General features: G+C 61.5%; 1 protein-coding gene across 1 annotated transcript; it reads right to left on the bottom strand.

Annotated features, from left to right (window-relative positions):
• Positions 1–3,070: 3,070 nt before the first annotated feature.
• On the bottom strand, positions 3,071–18,661 carry EFHD2 (EF-hand domain family member D2). Its single transcript, XM_028512359.2, has 4 exons — positions 18,280–18,661; positions 6,736–6,883; positions 5,739–5,873; positions 3,071–4,794 (listed from the first exon to the last, which is right to left on the bottom strand). The coding sequence occupies exons 1-4, from the start codon at positions 18,585–18,587 to the stop codon at positions 4,663–4,665; spliced, it is 723 nt and encodes a 240-aa protein (XP_028368160.1). The 5' UTR covers positions 18,588–18,661; the 3' UTR covers positions 3,071–4,662.
• Between the last annotated feature and the right edge of the window lie 1,717 nt (positions 18,662–20,378).

The raw sequence follows: 20,378 nt of genomic DNA, 5'->3' as shown, positions 1-20,378 counted from the left end.
AGCCTTGTCCGGGCCTGGGGCTTGCCTGTCTCCAGCGCCTGCCTCCAGGGCTGTGGATGGAGAATGAGGGGTGGGGGGCAGCCCCCAGAAGGTGCCTGGTTGGCTGAATTCCTACTTGAGGCCAGCTTGGTTCTCTCCCTGCAGGCCCCTCAGACCCCCCCCCCCCCCCCCCCCCCGGCTCTGAGACGGACAAACAGGACCACACACAGTCTCGGGCTTCTTTCAGTCCTAAGGTTCCTTGACTTGAACGTCGAGGTTGAATGGCGTATCTGGGCTGATGGCACTCGGTGTGGGTCCAGGCACACTGGTGCCCAGAGGTCTGGTCCCGAGCCCTGGCAGGTCGGGGTCAGCCCGTCCCTTAGAGCACCTGGTGTAACCCACTTGCCCCAAGGCACTACCTCAGCCCGGGGGCTTAGAGTCTGCTCTTCCTCCTCGTCCATGAACTCCCCAGAAGCCGCCTTCTGAGCTGGGCACAGCGGGCACCCTTAGGAATTATTTCCCAGAAAAGAAATTCAGAATGCCAAGCACCCTGTGGTCAAGGGTGGTTATCTGGGGTTGGGGAAGATTCTAACTTACATATGTTATATATTATTTTTTTTTAAATTTATTTTTAGAGAGGGAAAAGAGGGAGAAAGAGAGAGAGAAACATCAATGTGCGGTTGCTGGGGGTCATGGCCTGAAACCCAGGCATGTGCCCTGACTGGGAATCGAACCTGCGATGCTTTGGTTCGCAGCCCTCGCTCAATCCACTGAGCTATGCCAGCCAGGGCTATATATTAATTTTTTTAAATCATGCATTACTTGGGCCACATAAAAATTAATCTTTTCTTTTTTCCCCTTCTTTCTTTCAATATAAAAATCAATCAAGTTCTGATAGAGGTAAAAGACCTGGATGGGGAGGAGAGTGAGGGAGTGTGAGGGCATGTCTAGGGGTCTGTCCTGCTGTCGTGGCCTCAGGGCCCAGGCCTGGGGGTCCGGGGGACAGTCTCCGGCCGTGGGAACGTTCAGGGAGTGGGCTTCTTGAAACTGGAGGGGGTGGGGGCTTGGCTTAGCCTGAGAGTACTTAAAGGTGGGACCCGTTTGCCCCAGAAGCGATGACGCACTGACAGGCCAGGTACACGGAGGCCATTCATTGGTTCACTGGTTCCTCCTCCCCACGTTCACTGAGCACCTCCTCCAGGTAGGGCCTGTGCTACAGCGGGGACCGCGGAGACGCAGGTCTGTGTAGCTTCGCTGCGGCTCCCTGCCAGGCAGGGCAGCGAGTGTTCCTTGGAGTGTCCCTGAACAAGAAGTCATTTCTTCGGGGGGAGCTTGATGGGGTTCGGGGTGGAAAGGATTCCTCCTCCACAGATTCTGAAGTGAAACCCGAGGACTGGAGGGGGTGAGGATGCTAGAACCCCAGCCCCCGTTCCGCTGACCCTGTGTTCTCCAGGGCTGGAGTGGGGGTCTCTGCGGAGCCGGGACCTCAAGCTGCCCCAGCCTCTCAGGGTCAGACTGGGATGGAAAAGAACCACAGTGACTTGGCGAAGGCCGGGCTCAGGGGCGGTGGCGCCTCAGGGGAAGCAATGCCAAGGGTGGGGCGGGCAGTGGCGACAGCCATGAAAACGGCAGGTGCCGCCACCTGGGGCCCCTATCTGCTGATTGCTGGACAGGACTCCCAGGGTGGCAGCTGTTACCTCTCAGGTGAGGCCTGCAAAGGGGGTTGGTCTGGGGGCTGGCATGTTTCTCCTTAAAACCAGATGGAAGCACTGGGGGTTCAGAGAGGGTGTGGGAGCTGAGGGGTTTGGGGGCCAGGACTCAGTGGTGGGGGGAAGGTTTTAAGGAGCTGTCTCCCTTCTCCTTCTTGGTCCCTGAGCCACTTTCGGGCCTCTTCATCCCTCAGCCCGTGGCCCGTGCCTGGGCTGGAGGTCGGGGGCCCTGGTGCGGACCCAGGCTGAGAGCCCTGTCCCAGCTGAGCCCTGTTGGTGGAGGGCCCTGGCCTGGGACAGCCGGCCCCTCTCTCACATGCCCGGGGCTCCAGGCTCACTGCTCCCATCGCCCGGCCAGCTGGGTGGGGGTGTGGAGCTTTGAAAGAGCCCCTCCCATCGGGTCCTTTCTCCTTTAGCTCTGACGCGCTTTTCGCTAGGAGGTTAGGGATCCAATGCTCTGGGAAGGCCATTGAAAGGCAACGCTTAAGCTAACATTCATTGCTAATGATGGGGCATCAGGAGGCACGTGGGGGTGGCATTCCCTAGGAAATTACACTTCAAGGACACCGCCATGCCCAGACCAATGTGTCATCCTGTCACAGCTGGAAGGGACCTCAGCCTTGGCAGAGGGCACCCTGGCTTCTGTAGTACCACCCACATCCACCTGGGGCAGTAACTCCCATCCTAAACCCACACTCCAGGGCCCACGGTTGCAGGCACTTGGGAGGGGAGGTGCTCTACCTAGAAAGCCTAGGGCCCGGGAGGCCTTGGGGACCTAGCCCACCCTGGCATTGACCCGGTGGGGAGACAGACCCAGTGGGACAGGGATCTGCCCAAAGCCACATGGGGAGTGCCCTGGCTCTTTCCTTGTCCCCCGCCACACCAGACTGTATGGTGGTGGAGGCTTGGGGTATCTTTCTGGGTGTGGCTCTGGAGTCCATTAATCCAGAAACTACATGGTTTTGGTGCTACTTCTGGCACCCGTGCTGTGCCTCATGGCCCCATGGACATTCGAGTCCCCTTTGAATTGGTGAGGGGTGCCTGCTATACCCATGGCCCTGGCCCACATCCTGCTGGCTGGCTGACCCGCAGGCCTCTGGGAGACGCTCTGGGTCTCCCTGTTCTTATCTGGGAAACAGGCAGCATCCCCGTCCCGAGCTGGCTGTGCGGATTCAATGAACGAGTATGTATAAAGTGCTTAGACTAGTGCCTGGGGATAGCAGGCGGACATCAAACTCAGCCTCTGGTTGGGAAGCGTCCCTTCTCTCTGGCTTCTGAGATGACACGGAAGCCACCTGAGCAAAGGCTGCCCGAGCACCCAGGGGGCCTCGATTTGTCCCCCTCCCCCCCCCGTGCCAACCAACAAGAACCACACACACCTGAGAATATAGAATTTTTATCTTATTTTAGTTAAAAAAAATAATCGTACCACCGAATGAAGGAGTAGCTCTTTTAGGGGGAGGGGAGTGAGAAGAGAGGGGAAAATTAAAAAAAAAAGCAATAAGCCAAAAGAAAAAGAACTCTTTATATTCATCTGTGTAAACACACGGCGAAGGCAGGCGCAATCCGGGGCCGGGCTGCGGCATGGGGGTGGCGCCTCCTCCCAAATCTCCGCGGGTTCGAAGGCCAGAAAAATAAAACCTCTGTGGGTCCAACGGGCGTGTCGTGGACCCGGGGGTGGGGTGGGGTGGGGGGGCATCTTACTAAAATAAAGAGTTATCGAGTTTAGAAAGCGGCGACACTGTCAGGACACACCAAAAGTTGCATAACTGCGGCCTCGGTGGCCACTGTGGGACTGGGGGGACGCGCACAGTTTCACGACACGGCAACAGACACACAGACAACGCACACACGTGAGCAAGCACATGGGAGCTGCGCAGGACCGGGCGGTGGCACAGGGAGGCTGGGGTCCCCATGCTTTTTCAGAGGGGGATAGGTGTGACAGGACAGGTCCCGTCGCTGGTGACGAGGCGATGAATGTCACTCTGGGGAAGGATGGCGTGGAAGGGTGGAGGGAGGTCCCCGGCTCCCCACTGCCTGGTCTGTGCAAGCTTCTTAAAGCACTTCTTGGGTGCCTCCTGGAACACGGAGTCGGCACTGGTTTCCGTCCCTAGGGAGGGGCCAAGCCCTCCTCCCCACGCTGCTCTCTGCAGGGCCCCTGAGACCCTCAGGCTGTCCCTGGGGCACCAGGGAGCGGTGTGTCTGCCCCCAGAGCCTCCCCTGACCACGACCCGAGGCATGGCCGGGGAAGTGCGGGCCCGTGAGGTAGATTGACACGGCTGTCCCCCCACCCTGCCTGGCCGGGCCCCAGAGCGCTGGGCTCGTGTGGGGTGCCAGGGCCCAAGCCCCTTCCCAAAAATAGAAGCCTTCCCCTGGCCCCTCTTGACTCGAGCAGGGAGGAGGCGGGGCTGGAGGAACAGGTGCGGGGGTGGGGTGCCCTGGTGCCTCTGATCAGGTCCCTGGGTCCCACTCTACGGAGCCGGAGCCAGCCGCAGTGCTTGCCAGTGCTGCCGTCTGTTGTTCCCCCAGCCTAGGCAGGGGCTGAGGGCCCCAGGGGCAGGGCAGCCTGCTGGTTAGGGGCAGGTGGCCTCTGGGCAGGGGAGGAGGTGACAGGGGGAGGAGTGAGGAAGAGAGGGGGGTGTGTGGAGGGCAGGCTCATGGGCAGAGCGCAGTGCTGGAGCAGGCAGGGGACAGCCAGGGGTGCGAGGCGCAGGGACGCCAGGGAGCTCTGGGCCAGGCAGGGAGCCGGTGCTGGGGTCACGGCCTCAGGAACAGTGTGCGGGGAGAGGCCAGGGGGCGGGGAGAGGCCAGGCCACCTCTGTGAGAACCCTTGACTGGCTGTGATCACAGACATTGGTAGGTTTTCAGTGTGGTCCCTTCAGACAGAGCCGAGGATTCAGGCCGGGCCTCCGTTTGCCTGCCCTCGCCCGCCCTCGCCGGGCCCCGGGCCAGGCGGTCGGGCCACAGCCCCTCGCTACTTGAAGGTGGACTGCAGCTCCTTGAAGGCCGCTTTCCGCTGCTTCATCTCCTCCGCCTGCTTCTTCCTCTCCTCCTGCTCCGCCTTGATCTCCTCCTCGAAGCGGCTGGACACGTTGATGGCCTGGACCTGGGGTGGCGCGGGGGTGGCTCAGGGCTGGCTCAGGGCTGGAGGGGTCCTCCCAGCAAGGCACACGCCTCCCCCTCTCACTCGCTCTAAACCTGGTCCTGGCGCCTCCTCTTGGAGCCTCAGTTTCCCCATTTAGAGCCTGCTGCTGAGTAACTCTGACCTCACGGGTTGGTAGAAAGAGGTAACACGTGTTCAGTGGCTGCTGCACGGCACAGCCCTGCAGGTGGGAACCTCTCACGTTGCACCCTTAACTGGTTTCTGTCCAGGGGAGCCCAGCTGCACGCTGGCCCCACTGATGAACCCTGAAACATCCCCTCCGCCCTAGACGCTGGAAGAAGGAGGGGGTGTGGCCTTTGGAGGGAATGTTCCTTGCCAACGAAGGAAGAGGAAGAAGGAAGGAAAGGTGGGGACCCCGGAGCCCTGGTAGGGCAGGGCCTAGGAACCACACTCGTGGTCCCCTCCACCTAGGTGTGGGCTGAAAGGGGAGGGTGCAGTGCACATAGGTGACCTCTGGGGGGGTGTCATACTCCCTCCGAGCTGGGACTGGCAGGGCTAGTGTCTCCAAGAGGCCCCAGGAAGCCCTGTGTGCTCCTGGGCCTGCTCCGCTATCTGTGGGCGGTGGCTCTTAGGCCTAGTCCTCTGAGTCAGTGGCCCTCTTCCAGAACACACAGCCCCCACTCACCCCACGGGCAGGGAGAGACAGGGGCGGCCGGAAGGGGTCACAGCCTGGACGGAAGGGGGCAGAAGCCGGGAGCGCCACGGACCCAGCTCAGCCCGGGAGCCGGCTCCCCACGTCTCGTCAGCAGCCTTGGCGGGGGGCAGGAAGGGTTGGGGCTGGCCCTCACGCTAACCCAGGCTCCTGTGATGCCCCAGACACCCCTGTCCTTGAGTTAGTGTGGTCAGGGCACCCCACCCTGGGCCCTGCACATCCATCCACTCCTCACCTTGGCTTCGAAGAAGCTCTTGGCCCCCTTGACGCCCTCAGTGGAGACGTCGATCTCGGAGAGCCGGGCCAGCACGTGCAGCCCGCTGTCCTCCTGCAGCTCCCCGGCGGCCGCCTTGCGGAAAATCAGCAGGAACTGCAGCAGGGAGCAAAGCAGGGGGTGTCGGAGCGAGAAGGAAAGGGCCCAGTGTCCCTGGCCACCCCCAGGCCCAGCCTGGCCTCCGTGGGGAAAAAAGGAGGCGTGTTTGCGGGACTGGGAACCAGAGGTCTGGGTTTTCTCCCTTCCCTCTCTGGGCCTTGGTCTTCCCATCTGCACAATGGGAGACCGGCGGACCCATCTTCTGCCCTCCTGGGATCCAGGGTGGCCGCAAGCCCGCTCGGTCCACACTCAGCTCCCATCAGGGGTCTTGGTGACATGGCCTCGATTTACCTCTTGTCTTTGTCTCCAGTGTTCTTCAAACTAATCTGCTCTGGATTCCAACTACTGAGTCCTAAGGTACACGGCTGCGCCCAGTTTACAGAATGAGGAAGGTTCAGGGATAAGGAAACACCCTGCCCCGGATGTCAGCACCAGAAATCGACAGAAGGATTTTAACCCACGTTCTGACTCCAAACCATTACCCTGAGCTGCCTGCAGCCTTCCGCCGCCTCCTCTGTGCTGCCTACCAGTTCTCCGGGGCCCGGCCTGAGCCGACTCTTCGGAGGGGCCGCCCCCAGCGTTCAACCCCATGCCGCCTGGGCTCAGCTCCTCCCGGACCCACAGTTCGTGTCCCTTCACTCTGGCTTCTCCTACTCCACACCCCAGGACCCTTGGAGCACAAGGCTTTCTCCCACACGCCCGGAGCCCACGCAGGGCCAGGCAGGCAGGAGCCACTCCACTCCGCAAGTGCTCACTACCGGAGCAAATGAACGTCCCTCCTTCTCACTTGAAGCAAACCTCCCACCCCCACCCCTGGGCTCAAGGCCGACTGCCCACGGACAAAGGACGGCTGCCTCACCTCCCGGAAGCTGAGCTTGCTGTCGAAGTCCTCGTCCACCTCCTTGATCATGTTTTTCAGGCCCAGGTGGGTCTGCGGGGCCCCGAGTTTCTCCATCATGAGCTTCAGTTCCATCAGGTCAATGAAGCCATCCCGGCCGGCATCGTACCTGTGGGCATGAGGAGGGAGGCCTGAGGACATCCCGACACCTCCCGTTTGGCCAGTCAGAGTGGTCACAAGACGCAGTACGAAGGTTCAAAGGGCACCTCCCACCGACACACCATCCTATCACAGCTGAAAGGCAAAGCTGGAGCCCTGATCTGTGGCCTAGCTACTGCTTGGTTACCTCTGATGATGGGGAACTCACCACATGGCCTGGCAGCCTCCTACATGCTAAACAGTACTGTTTTGGACATGCCTGCTGCAAAGGAAACCGAAGCCAGCGCCTCCCTGTACTGAATGTGACATGCACAAGCAGGGAGAAAAAACTCACAATCCCACGGACGCACAGATTGGGAGGGTGGGCTGTGCCGTTAGCACCCCCTGACCACCTCCAGGGACATCCCTGCCCCCACCCAGGAGGCAGGCAGAAGGTACCACGGGTCACAGGGCAGGGCCTGAGAGGGCCACTCCTAGTTGTCCCAGAGGCGGCTGGGGTGTGCCGCGGGAACAGGTTGTGCAGGACGCGGGCAGTGAGCGAGCAGAGGGGACAGGGCGGATGGTTGGAAAGGCCCGGAACAGTGACCCGGTGGCTGCGGTGTCTCTGCCTTGCCCATTTCAGGTCACTTGTCCTCTACCACCAACGGCCTAGGAAAGACAGGGGTGGACTCTACACGCCCTGCTCCACTGGCCTCCTCGAGGTAGGTGCCTAGTCAGAGCTGGCCCCCAAACCTGTCCCCTGGCCGGTGGGGTGGGGGGGGGGGTTGCTGCTGCTTGTGCCCGGAGCACACAGCTGGGCAGATGTGGGGCACGTTTACACAGACCAGCCAGGCCCTCCCATCAGGCTAAGCAAACACCTGCCTGCCAGCCTTAGGCAGTCCCCAAGGCCTCAAGCTGGCTGGGTGACAGCAGTGTGACAGGGGTGGGGCTGCAGACACCTATGCTCCGGAGATCGGAGGTCACCGTAAATACACATCTTATTCCCCCACCCCTCCCTCCTCTAGTCATGCACAAACCTCACGTGACTTTAGACACCTAACAGCAACCACTTTTTGGTATCTGTCCTTGTGGTGCCAGGAACCTTACATACCGTATTTTACTTAATCCTCAAAAACCCTTATTTTTTAATGGAGGCTCAGAGATGCTCAGTGACCTGCCCATGGTCACACAGCAGTAAAGGAAGGAAGGAAGGAGCTGGGCCGTACCCCACCCCGCCCCCCGCCTGCAGGCTCATAAAGCTGCACATTTGCTCGGTGCCCAGCCCCCCGCTGCAGGCCCGGGGCTGCCAGCAGAACAGAGACGCCTGCCTGGAGCGCCGCACGGAGCATTTGTGCAAGGGGTATAAATAGTTCCCGGGCAAGTGAGTCAGTGGTTGGAGACGATGCAGTCTCTGGGAGCCCGGCAGGGAACACGGGAGCCGAGGCTTCCTCCCCACAGGGCCAGAGGGCTTGCGGGCAGTGGCCATCGCTGGGCCGGGATGTGACGGGGCGTTGTGGAACCCAGGAGGGTCAGGCCGGCCTAGAGCCTGTGGTCCAGGCCCCCTTAGAGCTGGTGGGGCCCTGTAGGGGGCGAGGCTGGGGCCCCTACCTTCACCTTTGGAGCCCACCTGCCAGCTGGTGAGGACCCTGGGGGCTGCCGCGTGGCCCTTAGCGACAGGTCTCGGTACAGCTCTGTGCACAGCAGCCCTGGGAGGGGGTCAGTTTTTCCCACCATGGGGAAGTCACGGGGACTCCCCTCCTCAGCGCCCCTCAGGGAAACAGAGCTCCTAGCACTTTCTAAACTTGGGCTCCAAGGAAGGGCAGCGACAACCTGTCCGGGTTGGAGCAGGCTGCCCGGTGGGTCCCCGTAGCCTGCGCCATTTGAGCATCCAGCCAAGGCCAAGACCCCCTGGCATGAAGGCGACTGTCACAGGACCGAGTTCCTACACGCCAAGCACTTAGCACAGTGCCTGGCACAGGGAGCTGGCTCTCAAAGGGGCAGCTGCCAGCACTAGAATGAGATGTAGTTAATTTTATTAAGCTCCTCCCACGTGCCAGGCATTTTCTCTTGACAACCTCAGTGCTCAGCAGTCCTGGGAGGTCAGTAGCATGTCCACACGTGGCCGAGGAGGGGACAAGGTTCGCAGAGAGGACACGGGCCCTGTAACCAGCAGGCCAGGGGTCTGGACCCCCAGCCCCACGATTCCCACATTGCGCTCTCTCCGCCGCCCCGCCGTGCCTCACCCCTCCTCTCCTGAGCCCAGCTTTATTTACTGCTCAAGTGGCTGGGTTTCCTGCCGCAGCCAGAGGTGGCTCAGTTTCAGAGGAAGTGCAGATACAATGTCCAAACTTGGACGAAATCTTGGGCTCTGGATTTCTTGATCTCTGGCAGCTCCCGGGCCTGGCTGGGCTGCAGCCTAAACCACGGCTTGAGCCGCTGCCGGCCTCAATGAAGGGTCAATCAATTACTGGGTCTGAGCTCCATCTTGGGCCGGCTCCAGCCCCCAGGGAGGCAGTGTGGGGGGCAGGCCACAGTGCCAGTGGATCAATAGCCAAGGTGGGGGGGGCATGATGGAAGTCAGAGAGGGACCAGGTGCTGGGGTGGGAGTTGGGCTCCTAGAGGTGACACAGGAGAAGGCTGGTCCCTTAAGACTCCCCCGCACCCCGGGGCTTGGGAATCCACCATGATCCCTGAGCTCTGATGGGGATGTGCTCTGGATCCCTGGGTCAGCCAGGTACTGGGGTTCACCTGAAGGTGACCCTGAAAGTCTGTGACCGCATCCATTCTGCTGAAACTGACCTGGGCCTGAACCTCAGATCTGCCACCTGCTGGCTGGGGGACCCTGGTCCAACCACCTGTCCCCACAAACCTCAATGTTCCCATTTGCACCACGGATGCCAAAGGACTCATCTCAAGATGGAGACAAGGGTGAAAAGAGGTCCTTAGCACAGGTCCCGGCCTGCAGCAAGCACTTAATTAACACACACTCCCTGTACTGATGAAAGTAAACCACTGTTGTTGCTACCTACCTGGAGCATTAAAGATGAAGTGAGGTTACAGATATCAAATGCCTAGTACATCGTAGGTGCTTAAAGGCTGCTAATCTCATTATCAATAACAGTGGCAGCGAGAACTTTCTGTGTGTCAGATACTATTGCCCGTGACGGTGACAAAAGTAATAAAAATACAACGGCTTCTCCCCTGGGCGCCAGTCCTGAGGGGGCCTGGCTGGGCGGACACCCTTGCCATAGCCCTGGAGGGAGGCAGGGAGTGGACCGGATGTTCCCCGGGTGCCTGGCACAGGCACCGTGCCCTCCCCGAAAGCCCCACTGCTCCCTACCCCCAGGCCTGATTCAAAGACCCTGCCACGTGTGGTGGGGGACACGCAGCAGGACGGAGCCTTTCACTCTCACGCTGGGCAGAGGGAGAGGGGAGCCTCGGTCCCAGGTTACTCTCCTGTCCTCCCTGGCAGGCAGGGAGGGGACAAAGGGGGAGACTGTCACCGTGCCACCAGCAGGCGGATGACCGGCCACACAGGAGGGAGCGACGTGGGGGAACAGGCACATCCCAGGGAGGCCGGGGAGACCCCCCACCCCTCGGTCCTCTCCTTGGGCTGGAACTGAGGCTGCAGGTGGCTCAGGGGACCCTGCGAAAGAGTTGGCACACGACGGCCACCTAGATGGCCCGCCCTACCCGCTTTGTGATATGTGGGCACATAGGGGCCCACAGTGGGCAGCAACCAGCCCGGGGTCACACAGTTGGCGAACCTCAAGATTCCAACATCTTTCCTCCCTGCCCCTTCTTCCGGGTCCCACGGAGGGGCCCGAATTCTCAAGTGTGCGGGGCTGGGGCGGCTGGCCGAGAGCCTGGCTCAGGGCGTGCCTGGGAGGACCAATTCTATCCGGCAGGACTGGCAACAAAGCGCCCGGGCTGGGAGCTCAGCACTTTTCCCCGGCACCTGGCACCGAGCCCACATTCCTACCCGCCTCCCCCTGAATAGTTCTCAACAGGGAGGGCTCGCAGCTGCCGCCCCGGATGCTGGCGACAAAATCCCCTCCCATCATCCGTCCTTGAAAGTGGAGCAGCCAGCCGCCACCCAGGCAGGCTTTGCTCTTTGGGCAAAGCAGCGCCCCCCCCCCCCCCCCCACGCCTGCCTGCTCCTCCTCCCAATGGCTCTGATAACAAGGAGTCTCGGGGCGGGGTGGGCAGTGGCTGGCTCCTACAGGGGTCAGTACCGTCCCCGTGTCATGCAATATTGTTAGTGCCTGCTCTCTCCTGGGCACTTACTAAGTGCCAGGACCTGTGCGAGGGCTTCACACCAGCTCCTCACAGAATTCCGAAGCAGGCAGGACCGTCCCCGTAACACAGATGAGGCGGCTCGGGGAGGAAGTGACTTGGCCAAGGCCACAGTCGACAAGGACACAGCCGGGATCCGATCCCAAGCCGGATGCAAACACACACCTTTAACTATTACACGCTGAGCCCTGAGGCCTAGAGACCCTGCTCGGGGAACCTCAGGTTGGGGAGGGGGACGGCTGGGGGCCACCTTATTCAGCCACGTGTGAGAGGGCCCAATTCCAAATGCGGTCTTCCTGCGTGGCGTCTTAAATGCCACTGAGGATGGGGAGCTCACTACTCCCCTCAGGCGGCCCATTCCGGCTTGGGAACTGCCCAGGAGGAGGCCGACCCTCACACACGACCCCCTACCCGCCAGCTGTGCCGTGCGGTCTGAGTGCAGAATGAGGTGTGACCACAGCTGCAGCACAGGGGACCCCCATCCTGGCTCTTTTGCCGATAGCCCCCTGCCCATGGGCACCCCCAGGAGGACAGACAGCTGGAGACGGTGCAACTTATGTACCAAGGAGCACCCCCAGGACCACCTGGCTTTGGTCTCAGCATTCACAGACCTTGGTCCTTCCCCACCCTGTCTGGGGGGACCCAAGTATCTCCAAGGCCTCTATTCTTTGCCCTGCAAAATGGGAAGGCAGGGCAGGAATATTCTGGAAGACAGGATTCTGCCTGGCTAGCTGTTACAGCCAGCACGGCTCTGCCTGCCTCCCCCACGCAGGTGGATGCCCACACGCTGGGTGATGACTGCCCGGCACCGCCCCACCCCCACCCGCCCCGGCCTCCAGCGCGGCTGCCTGACTCATGCGGGGAAGCCCAGCTGCTCACTCACCACTTCCTCCTGTCCTCTCTGCAGAGTCTGAACCGAGACCTGTCACCCTGCGTCAGCCAAGGGCGCCCGCGCGTACACCCCCGTGCTGCTCCCGAGATCAAACGGGAGACCCCAGGCCGATGATGGCAAGATGCTGGGGGCCGCCAGGGCTTGGGGACATCCTACACTGCGGCTCAACCACTTCACGGTGGCCCGGGAGGGACAACTGCCTCCACACTTTGCGTCGGCAGTGGGCTTCCCACCAGCTCTCCCTGCACTGCCTCCTTCCCCGCCCGCCCTCAACGGTGCGCGCACCCGGTGGACCTTGTGAACACACACATTTCATCTGCGTTTCCACCAGCTCCTGGGTGCCGCGGGAGCAAGGGACTTGGAGCCAGACAGACCCCATCTCGGCTCCCGAGGAGCTGTGTGGCCTGGGGCAAGTCACATAAAGCGGCCAGTCTTACAGGGTGCTAACACATGTAAAGTGCCCGGAACAGAGTGGCCCTTTTAACCAGAGGAGGGCCAAGGGCTGGGAAGGGCCGGAGCTGGGTCCCGCACTGGCCAGGAACACGGGGCCCGCCTCCCGGCCAGCTGCACCTCCCTGGCACGGAACCCTCCTCACTCCTCTCCAGTCCCTGAAAAGCAGAAGTCAGCCCGGCAGAAGGCTGCTCGGCAGTCAAAGGGAACTCGGCTGCTGGAGGGTGTGGGACCGTCCCTGCTGAGGTGGCAGTGACTCCCTCCTCCAGCGGGGCTGGGCTCCCTTGCAGAGAGGCCTCTGGCCTCCCCCCAGGCAGCAGGGCCTGCGCTCTGACAGCTGAAGCCAGGCCTTGGGCCCAGAGGGCAGGAAGGAGGGGTGGGGGGGAGTGCAAACCAAAGGGGAACCAAAGCCCCCTGGGGGGTGGGGGGAGGAGAAAGGTGACTCAGAATCAGAGGAAAGGAGGAAGAGCAGAGGGGGGGGCCTGGAAACCCTCCCTCCCCCAACAGCCGAGCTCCTGGCTGCGGGGGTAGGGGGGGTGGGGAGGGGGGGCAGGAGGTCCCAGCCTCTGTACCCCGCACAGGATCCCCTCCACCCCCCAGGCTCTGAGAGGCCCCTGTCCCCCAGCCATGGACACAGCCCTTTCATGGCCCCTGGAGCTCCCCGGAGACAGACCAGGCTCTAATCCTGCTACCTCCTTCAGCCTCAGTTTCCCTATCTGGCAAACGGGGTGATGGGACTCACATCACCAGGTGGGTGAGAGGGTTACATTCAATCTCTGAAATAATGCAGAGGGGCTCCTGCGGGGGCACCTGGACCTGGGTCCCCACTCAACAGGGCAAGGGGCGGGGGCTGGCCGTGGAGGGCCCAGCGGCAGGGCAGTCCTCCGGAGAACTTCCGTCCCCGAGGCGGAAACAGACGGAACCTCCTGTCTCTAGCCCTGGGGGCCCATCCCCTGTCCCCCAAAGGCCCCTATCCTCGGCCCCTCTCTGGGACTTTGAGCTTCGAGGGCAGGAACTTCACTCTCCCCTTAGTTTCCGGGCCTCGCAGCCCGCAGCAGGAACTTAATGAGATAAGCTGCTGGGCGAGTGAGCTAAGGAGCGGGCCTGAGGTTCTTTAGAATCGTCACCTACGTTCCAAAAAGCCCACCGACCAGACCCCAGGGTGGGCTCTACAAAGCTCAGGCCTTTCACATTGAATCCCCGGAACTTCACTTGGTAGTTCTGCCCAGGGGGGCGGCCGCGCACCCCGCTGGGAGTCAGTCCCGCTTCAGTACCACTCTGGAGCTGCTGTCCGCTCTCCCCTCTTCCCTGCCTCCCACCTTGCACGTCATTGAGTGATCGCCAATCCCCGTCCCCGTTTTTGTTATTTATCAAAACATATGTGGCTGTCGATCAGAGCAGGAGGAAAGGGCTCTCAGGTTGGGCCCCTGTCACTCAGGCCCAAAGCAAGAGGGCTGCTGCCAGCCCAGCGGCTCCGTGGGGGATTAGTGGGGCCAGGCAGTGGCTTCTGTGGCGCTGCCTTGGTGACAGCCCAGACCACCACCGCTGGGGCTGGGGGCGATGGGGACAGGAACTCAGTAAGTACTGACTGGATGCCAGGTGCTGGGTTAAGTGCTACGTAACACCCCTGTGAGGCGGCTGCTATGGTTCTCCCTGCTCCGGGGCGAGGGACCGAGGCTCAGAAAGGTTGCCCGTGTCCTGCCCCAGGACCCAGACCTGGGATTCAAACCCAGGGCCGCAGAGTCCAGGGCCCCGCCCTTAACTACCGCACCACACGGCCTTCCAGAAAGGAGCGGGGAGGGGCGGCGCTCGAGCGGCAAGGGTGTGGGCAGGCGGACAGGAGGAGGGCAAGGTGGGCAGGGAGGAGGCGTCCGAACAAGGAGAGGGAAGCCTGCCTCTCTGATGCACGGGGTCAGGAGATGGAGTGGCTGGGGACCAGGCTGGGCAGGCGGGGAACTAGGGCATCGTCCTCCGATTCCATGGCAGGTTCAGAATTACACGGCTGCCTACGTCTCTGGCAGGTCTTGGCTTACAAAACCTTGCAGAGTCCCATGCAGGCTACTGCCAGCCAGGGTCCCCCCGTCACCTGCTGAAGCTCTCTGGGGCCACACCCTCTGGCCTGGAGGGTTGCCTGAGGGATGGGCAGAGAGGTAGGGTGAGGGTGGACCAGAGGGTGGCCTGAGGCCGCACAGGGAGGGAGGACTGACTGCCCAGGCTCCACTAAAGTGGCGCGTCCACGTGCAGGCACCGTGCGTCACCTGCTCTGAGCTTTGCCCCCAGACGTGGGGACCACCATCCCTGCTGGCCAGACATAGATGCTCTGGTTCAGTCGCTGAAAACCTCCCTGTGACCCTAAGCAAATCACGGCACCCCTCTGGGGTCTCAGTTTCCTTTTCTGTAAAATGGGGAGAAGGTGTGTCCCTGGCACGGCTGTGGCGTGAGGCCAGGGATGGTGGCAGAGAGCCCACCTTCCCGCTGTCCCCTTTTCCCTCCCCCACCTGCCTCCTCAGGCAGGACCCGCTGAGGAACACGGAACAGAGAGTGACTAGAAGACCTGGAAGGCAGTTCTGTGGTCTGGCAGGGTTCAGGACCCCTCAGAAATAAGGTTGCCGCCAAACGACCTTTGGGGATCATCAGACAGAGCCTGCTCCTTTTACCGATGGGAAGCTGAGGTCCAGGGAGGGCAGGCAGACCTGCTAATTCGGGGGCAGAGTCAGGGCTGACGCCCGGGCTCCTGGCCTCCAAGGGAAGGCCGGCTCCGGCTCCCTCTGACCTCCCTTCCCCTAAGCTGGGCTCTAGCAGACAGACGGCTCCTCCCCAGGAGAGCTGGCTCCCTTGCCCCCCCCCCCCCCCCCCCCCCCCCCCCCCGCCTGGGGAGCGGGAGGTGGGAGCCCCAGCGGATCCCGGGCTGCAGCCTTCATGCCCTGCCTGGGTTAGTGGCTCACAGCCCCACTTGGGCAGCAGAAGCAGAACCGGGGTTTGTCTTCCCCAAGAGCCTTGCTGTTGGCTGTTCACAGGCAGCCTCGCGGGGCCGTGCTCGGCGGGCACAGTTGAAGCCTTGTTCCCTTGAATACAAAACCTGCAGCTTTCCATTCAAGCCATCCCGCCCCCCCCCCCCCCCCCCCCCCCCCCCCGCTGCGGCGGCACTTCCTTCCCTAGAAGTCCAGCTCCCTGGCCCTTCCTGCCCCCTGGCCTCATCCCAACGTCCCGGCCAGCCATCGGGAGCTGTGCCAAGAGGAGGCTTGGGTTAGGGTTCAGGTCCCCCAAGTTTCACCAAAGTACCCCCGTCAAACTAACACCACAAAGGGCCTCTGCGAGAGGTGAGCTGGCTCTGCAAAGGCAGCTTGGAGACCATTCCCCCGTCGGAAGCCCCTGGCGGTCTAGCTGCAGCCTCCCAAGTCTCCCTTTTTTTGGCAGGGGTGCTGTGGGAGCCTATGAGAAAGGAGGGCTCTAGGGGAAAGGAGCGGGCTGGCGGCGGGTGGGTCCCTGGGGCAGAGAATCACCCACGGACACAGAAGGGGCTGCTGGAGGCGTGTGTGTTTTTCCCCACGTGGGAGCAGGTGGCTGGGCCGGGAAACCCGGAAACGAAGGGCGTGGGTTTTGGAGTCCCAGTTGTGGGTTCAGATCCTGACAAGTTACTTCCGTGCCCCAACCCCTCCACTGTGCCTCAAGAAGGATGATGACAGCCTTGTCACCGACTTGCTGGGAGGAATCCCGAGCCTCTTAGTGACTCGTTACTATTGCTACAGGGATCTTGGCTGTGATGAATATTGTCACCAGCCTGAGGCCGGCTCTACCAGGAAGTTCTAGGCAAGGAAGCTACACGCACCATTAGCTCAAGGAACTTTCAGTCTATTTCTGCCAGAGTTTTGGGAAACTGTCATCTCCTGGAAATCCTGGAAATGTCCTCCTTGGGAAGCCTGCTCTCCTGACTGTGCCAACCTCTGGCTGGGAAGAGACTGCAGAAGAACTCCCAGGAAGTCCCTGGAGTCACGGGGGCGGCCTCCCAGCCCCGGCACTTGCCCGCGGAAGCCCAGAGGGGAGTCCAGGACTGGTTTTCCCCAGGATGGCCCCTGGAAAAGTATGGGCGCTCAGCCATCCAGGTCTGGGAACCAGAGACTCCTCCTCCCCTGCTCGCCGGGGCCAAATGCAGAAGCAGCAGCTGCGGCAAGTGCGAGACGTGGGAAGAGCCTTTCTCAAGCTCTGGGGTTGCAAAACACCACCTTCCTGGGCCTCCGCTCGCGGGCTGGACAGTCAGCTGCCTCCGGTGCAGACACTTCCTCCAGCCTGCTCCGCCTCCCGCCTCGGGCAAGGTGGGCCCACCGCCCCTCCCCTCGGGGCACAGAGACCTCCTGACTCCTCCACCCTAGACTCGGCTTCAGGATAGTTCCGCCTCCTCCCAGACACACTCCAGACCAGGACTCCTGGGCTGTGTCCCCTCCAGAAGCCAAGGGCAGGGCACTGGGCCACAGGAGTGGGAAGGGTATCAAAGGGAGGTGGGTGCTGTGTACCCCCATCTCCCCTCAACCACTCCCCCAGACATGGCTCGAGGGGGGGGAGTGTGGCTGACCACCTCAATCTCAACTGGGTCCACCCAGGGATGGACCAGAGGGGCCCTGAGGCTCTCACTCTCCAGTCCCTCAACAGAGATATTAAGTGTGTTTGGCCGGGGAAGGGCTGAAGCCCGCCCACAGGGGGATGCCTTGTCCAACCTGCTAGGAGTATAGGGTGTGGAGTTATACGGAGTGAAGTGCAGGGGTGAGAGCTGCTGGGAAGTGAGTGAAGTGCAGGGCAGCTGGGACCCCGTGTGGGGAAGGAAGGGGGCACACAGGAGCAAGGAGGGGCACAGGGAAGGGGTGAGGAGAGGAAGTAGAGGGGCAGCAACTGCAAAGCTGCCGGGTCGGGGGTGAGCGCAAGAGGAGGGAGGGGCAGTGTGAGGGAGGTCATTAAGACCTTAAGGGATATTTGCGGGGGTGGGGGCGTGGGGGGAGGCTGCACATACCTGCAAGTGGGGGGCCGGGACTGAGGGGTCCCTCCTTAGGGAGGCCACCTGGGGATCAAGGTTGGGAGCCTGGCTAACAGAGGGGTGGGGTAGGGGTGGGAGGGGCTGAAGGGTCTTTTACCATAGTTTGTTACCAGATGCTGAATAACTGCACGGAAAGAGGGGGAAAGAGGGGGAAAGTGGGGGACAGAGGGGCACTGGGGGTCTGAGACAGGCAGAGGAAATGAAGAGACCCCCAAGGAAAGGAATGTGTGTGGTACGGGGTGCAGGAAATGGTCACCTCTGCCCAGGCGCTGGGGGGTGGCTGTGACTAGCGTGTGTTGGGTTGGGCTGGGGGTAGGAAGGGAGGCCACCAGATCCTCGGTCTCGGTGTGTGCGTGGGGGCGGGGCGGGGGGAGCGTCGCTAACAGGGCAGGGTCCTAGGCCAGCGACCCGGGGTGTTCAGACCCACGTATGTGGTGGTAGTGGGGGCTCGCCGGGACTCGTGACTACCTAGGGAGCCGCTGGGTCCCCCGCTCCGTGTGCGTGAGTATCGTGCACTGGGGGCGGCGTCACCTAGCGAAAGGGTGACAGGGGCCGGGGATCCCCATACCCATATGTCTAGTGGGGCAGAGGGTACCCCAGCTCACGATGACCTGAAAGGGGCCGTAGGATCCCCATCCCTGGTGTTTCGGGGTTCGGGGGAGCTAGGCTGGCGGCAGGGGTCCCGGGGCGGCTCGGGGCCAGGGGCTCCGGGCCCGAGGCCCGCTGCGGGTGGGTGGGGGGGCCGGGTCGGGCAGGCACTCACTGCTTGAACATCTTCTCCATGTCCTTGATTTGCTTCCTGGAGAACTCCTTGAACTCGGTGTAGGGGTTGAAGACGCGGCGGCTGGGCGACTGGGGCTCGCCGATGCCCTGGTTGAGGTCGGCGCGCCGCAGCAGCTTGGCGCTCAGCTCGTCGTCCGCGCTGCCCAGCGCGTCGGCCGCCTCGTCCTGCGCCCCGGACGCCGCCGCCGCCGCCCCGTTCAGGCCGGGCTGCTCCGGGGCCTCGCCGCCGCCCTCGCCTTCCATCTGCAGCCGCCGGCTCAGCTTGCTGGCCAGCTCGTCCGTGGCCATGGTGGCCCGCGCGGCGCTCGTCTCGGCCCGGCCCCTGTCGCCGCGCGCCCGCACCGCCTCTGGCCGCGCTCTTCCTGTTCCTGACACTCCCCGCGCCAGGCGCCGCCCCCGAAGGTGGGACTTACGCCCCTCGGGGCCCGCCCGCTCCCCGCCCCCGCTCCTGGCCCCGCTCGGCGCGCGCGGGCTCGGAGTCCTTCGCTGGGGCTCCAGTGTGCTGGTGGCGCAGTGTGCTGGTGACGCCGAGCCCGCCACCCGCCACTCCGTGAGACTGGGGGTCTCCGTAAAAATCCATCCCCCGTCTCCATTCTCAAAGCGCCAGCTGAGCGGGAGAGGTCGGGCTGGCGGGAAGGAAGAGGGGCTTCTTCCCTGCCGTTTGGGTGTGGGTCGGGGGCTTCAGGGTCGCCGTCCCCAACCCCTTCTCTGGAATCTCCACGCAGTGAAGTCGTACTCTTGAGTCCGCGGTACCCTGTCGGTTGTCATGGAAACGACTCGTTGTTACACACTGGCATTGTCATTGAGGGTTGTATGGGTGCGAAGAAGGTGGCCCCGGTGAGCGGAACCCCCGTTTAGATTTAACCCCAGCAGGAGCCGCTGCGTCTTTTGGAAAAGGGTGGGCCAGCGGCTTCGAGAGGGATGGGGCCGGGCTCCGGTCCTGAAAGGTGTTGGGAGACAGGGGGAAAGCGAAAGGGCGAAGGGGCTGGTCGTGTCTCCTCCTGGTCCAGCACATCGCACAGATGACTTGGCAGAATAGCGGCTGGGCCACGCTGTCGCCTGTGCCTCCGCTTTAGGGAAACCGACTGGACTGTGTTGATGCTGCTACTTCAGCGAGGGCCCCAGAGGGGACATGTCCTGTCCAGAGGCTCACGGGATGGGGTGTCTCTTCATGGTCAACTTCAAACTGCAAAGCTGTGACCTCCAGCATGACAACTCCCCCCGCCCCTGGGGCTGGAGTTGTGTGTGTGTGTGTGGGGGGGTGGTTAATAACTCAGAGTCCCAGGCTCCAATCCCAACAGACAAAACTGACCCCTGGGGCAGGGTCCAGGACTCTGCGTTTTGACAAGCACCCGGGGAAGTTCTGCTCACTGAAGTTTGAGAAGCACTAATCTAGGAGGACTGTGCTTTGTGTTTATTCTCTAAAATGTTAGGATGATGTCGAAGACCCCCTTGCAAAGACCCCTCCCGTGGTCAAGGAGCAGAGAAAAGATGGGTACAGGGCTGAAAAACACCCCATCCTCTGGAGGCGGAGAAGCACCTAAGAAGGCAAAGCCGGCAGTGGCTACAAAGTGATTTGCACGAACAGACCCCCAACTGATATACGTCGATTTGCCAAAGTTTAATAATACTGTTGAATTAATTTAAAAGGCATTTAGAAAAGAGTGAGACTGAAGGGGAAAGAACTTCAGCGTTCAGAAAACATCAAACTTTGATTAATTTATTTTCGAGATTGTTTCTGAGCTCAATGAAGATGTTGAGGTTAAATAACTTGATGTTGTTTTTTTTTTAAAGCTTGGAATTAAGTCTCTGTTGGTCTTGGGCAGTTTGGCCCAGTTACTTGCAACAGACAGGTTTCCACACCTTCCGTACCCGGCCTCGAAGGATGCAACGGAAGGACAATTGTTTGCTTTTTATTGGATGCAAAAGACTAGGGACAGGATGCAGATGGAAACTCTAAAAATCCTGTCTGCAGATGTTCAGGTTCGCCAAATTCTTAGCCTTCTTCACAAAGCACATAATTACTTTAAAAAAAAATCTGAACCTCACCTTGCTGTAACGTATAATTTATCATGGGTC

The sequence above is a fragment of the Phyllostomus discolor genome, chromosome 5, assembly GCF_004126475.2.
Source record: "Phyllostomus discolor isolate MPI-MPIP mPhyDis1 chromosome 5, mPhyDis1.pri.v3, whole genome shotgun sequence".
Classification (NCBI taxonomy): domain Eukaryota; kingdom Metazoa; phylum Chordata; class Mammalia; order Chiroptera; family Phyllostomidae; genus Phyllostomus; species Phyllostomus discolor.
This window is presented reverse-complemented; position numbering and strand designations above follow the sequence as displayed.

Coding starts and splice junctions, on each gene's coding strand:
- EFHD2 (XM_028512359.2), bottom strand. CDS start 18,587: ATGGCCACGGACGAGCTGGCCAGCAAGCTGAGCCGGCGGCTGCAGATG. Junction 6,884..18,279: donor ATGGAGAAGATGTTCAAGCA/GTGAGTGCCTGC, acceptor TCATGCCCACAG/GTACGATGCCGGCCGGGATG. Junction 5,874..6,735: donor GCAAGCTCAGCTTCCGGGAG/GTGAGGCAGCCG, acceptor TCCCTGCTGCAG/TTCCTGCTGATTTTCCGCAA.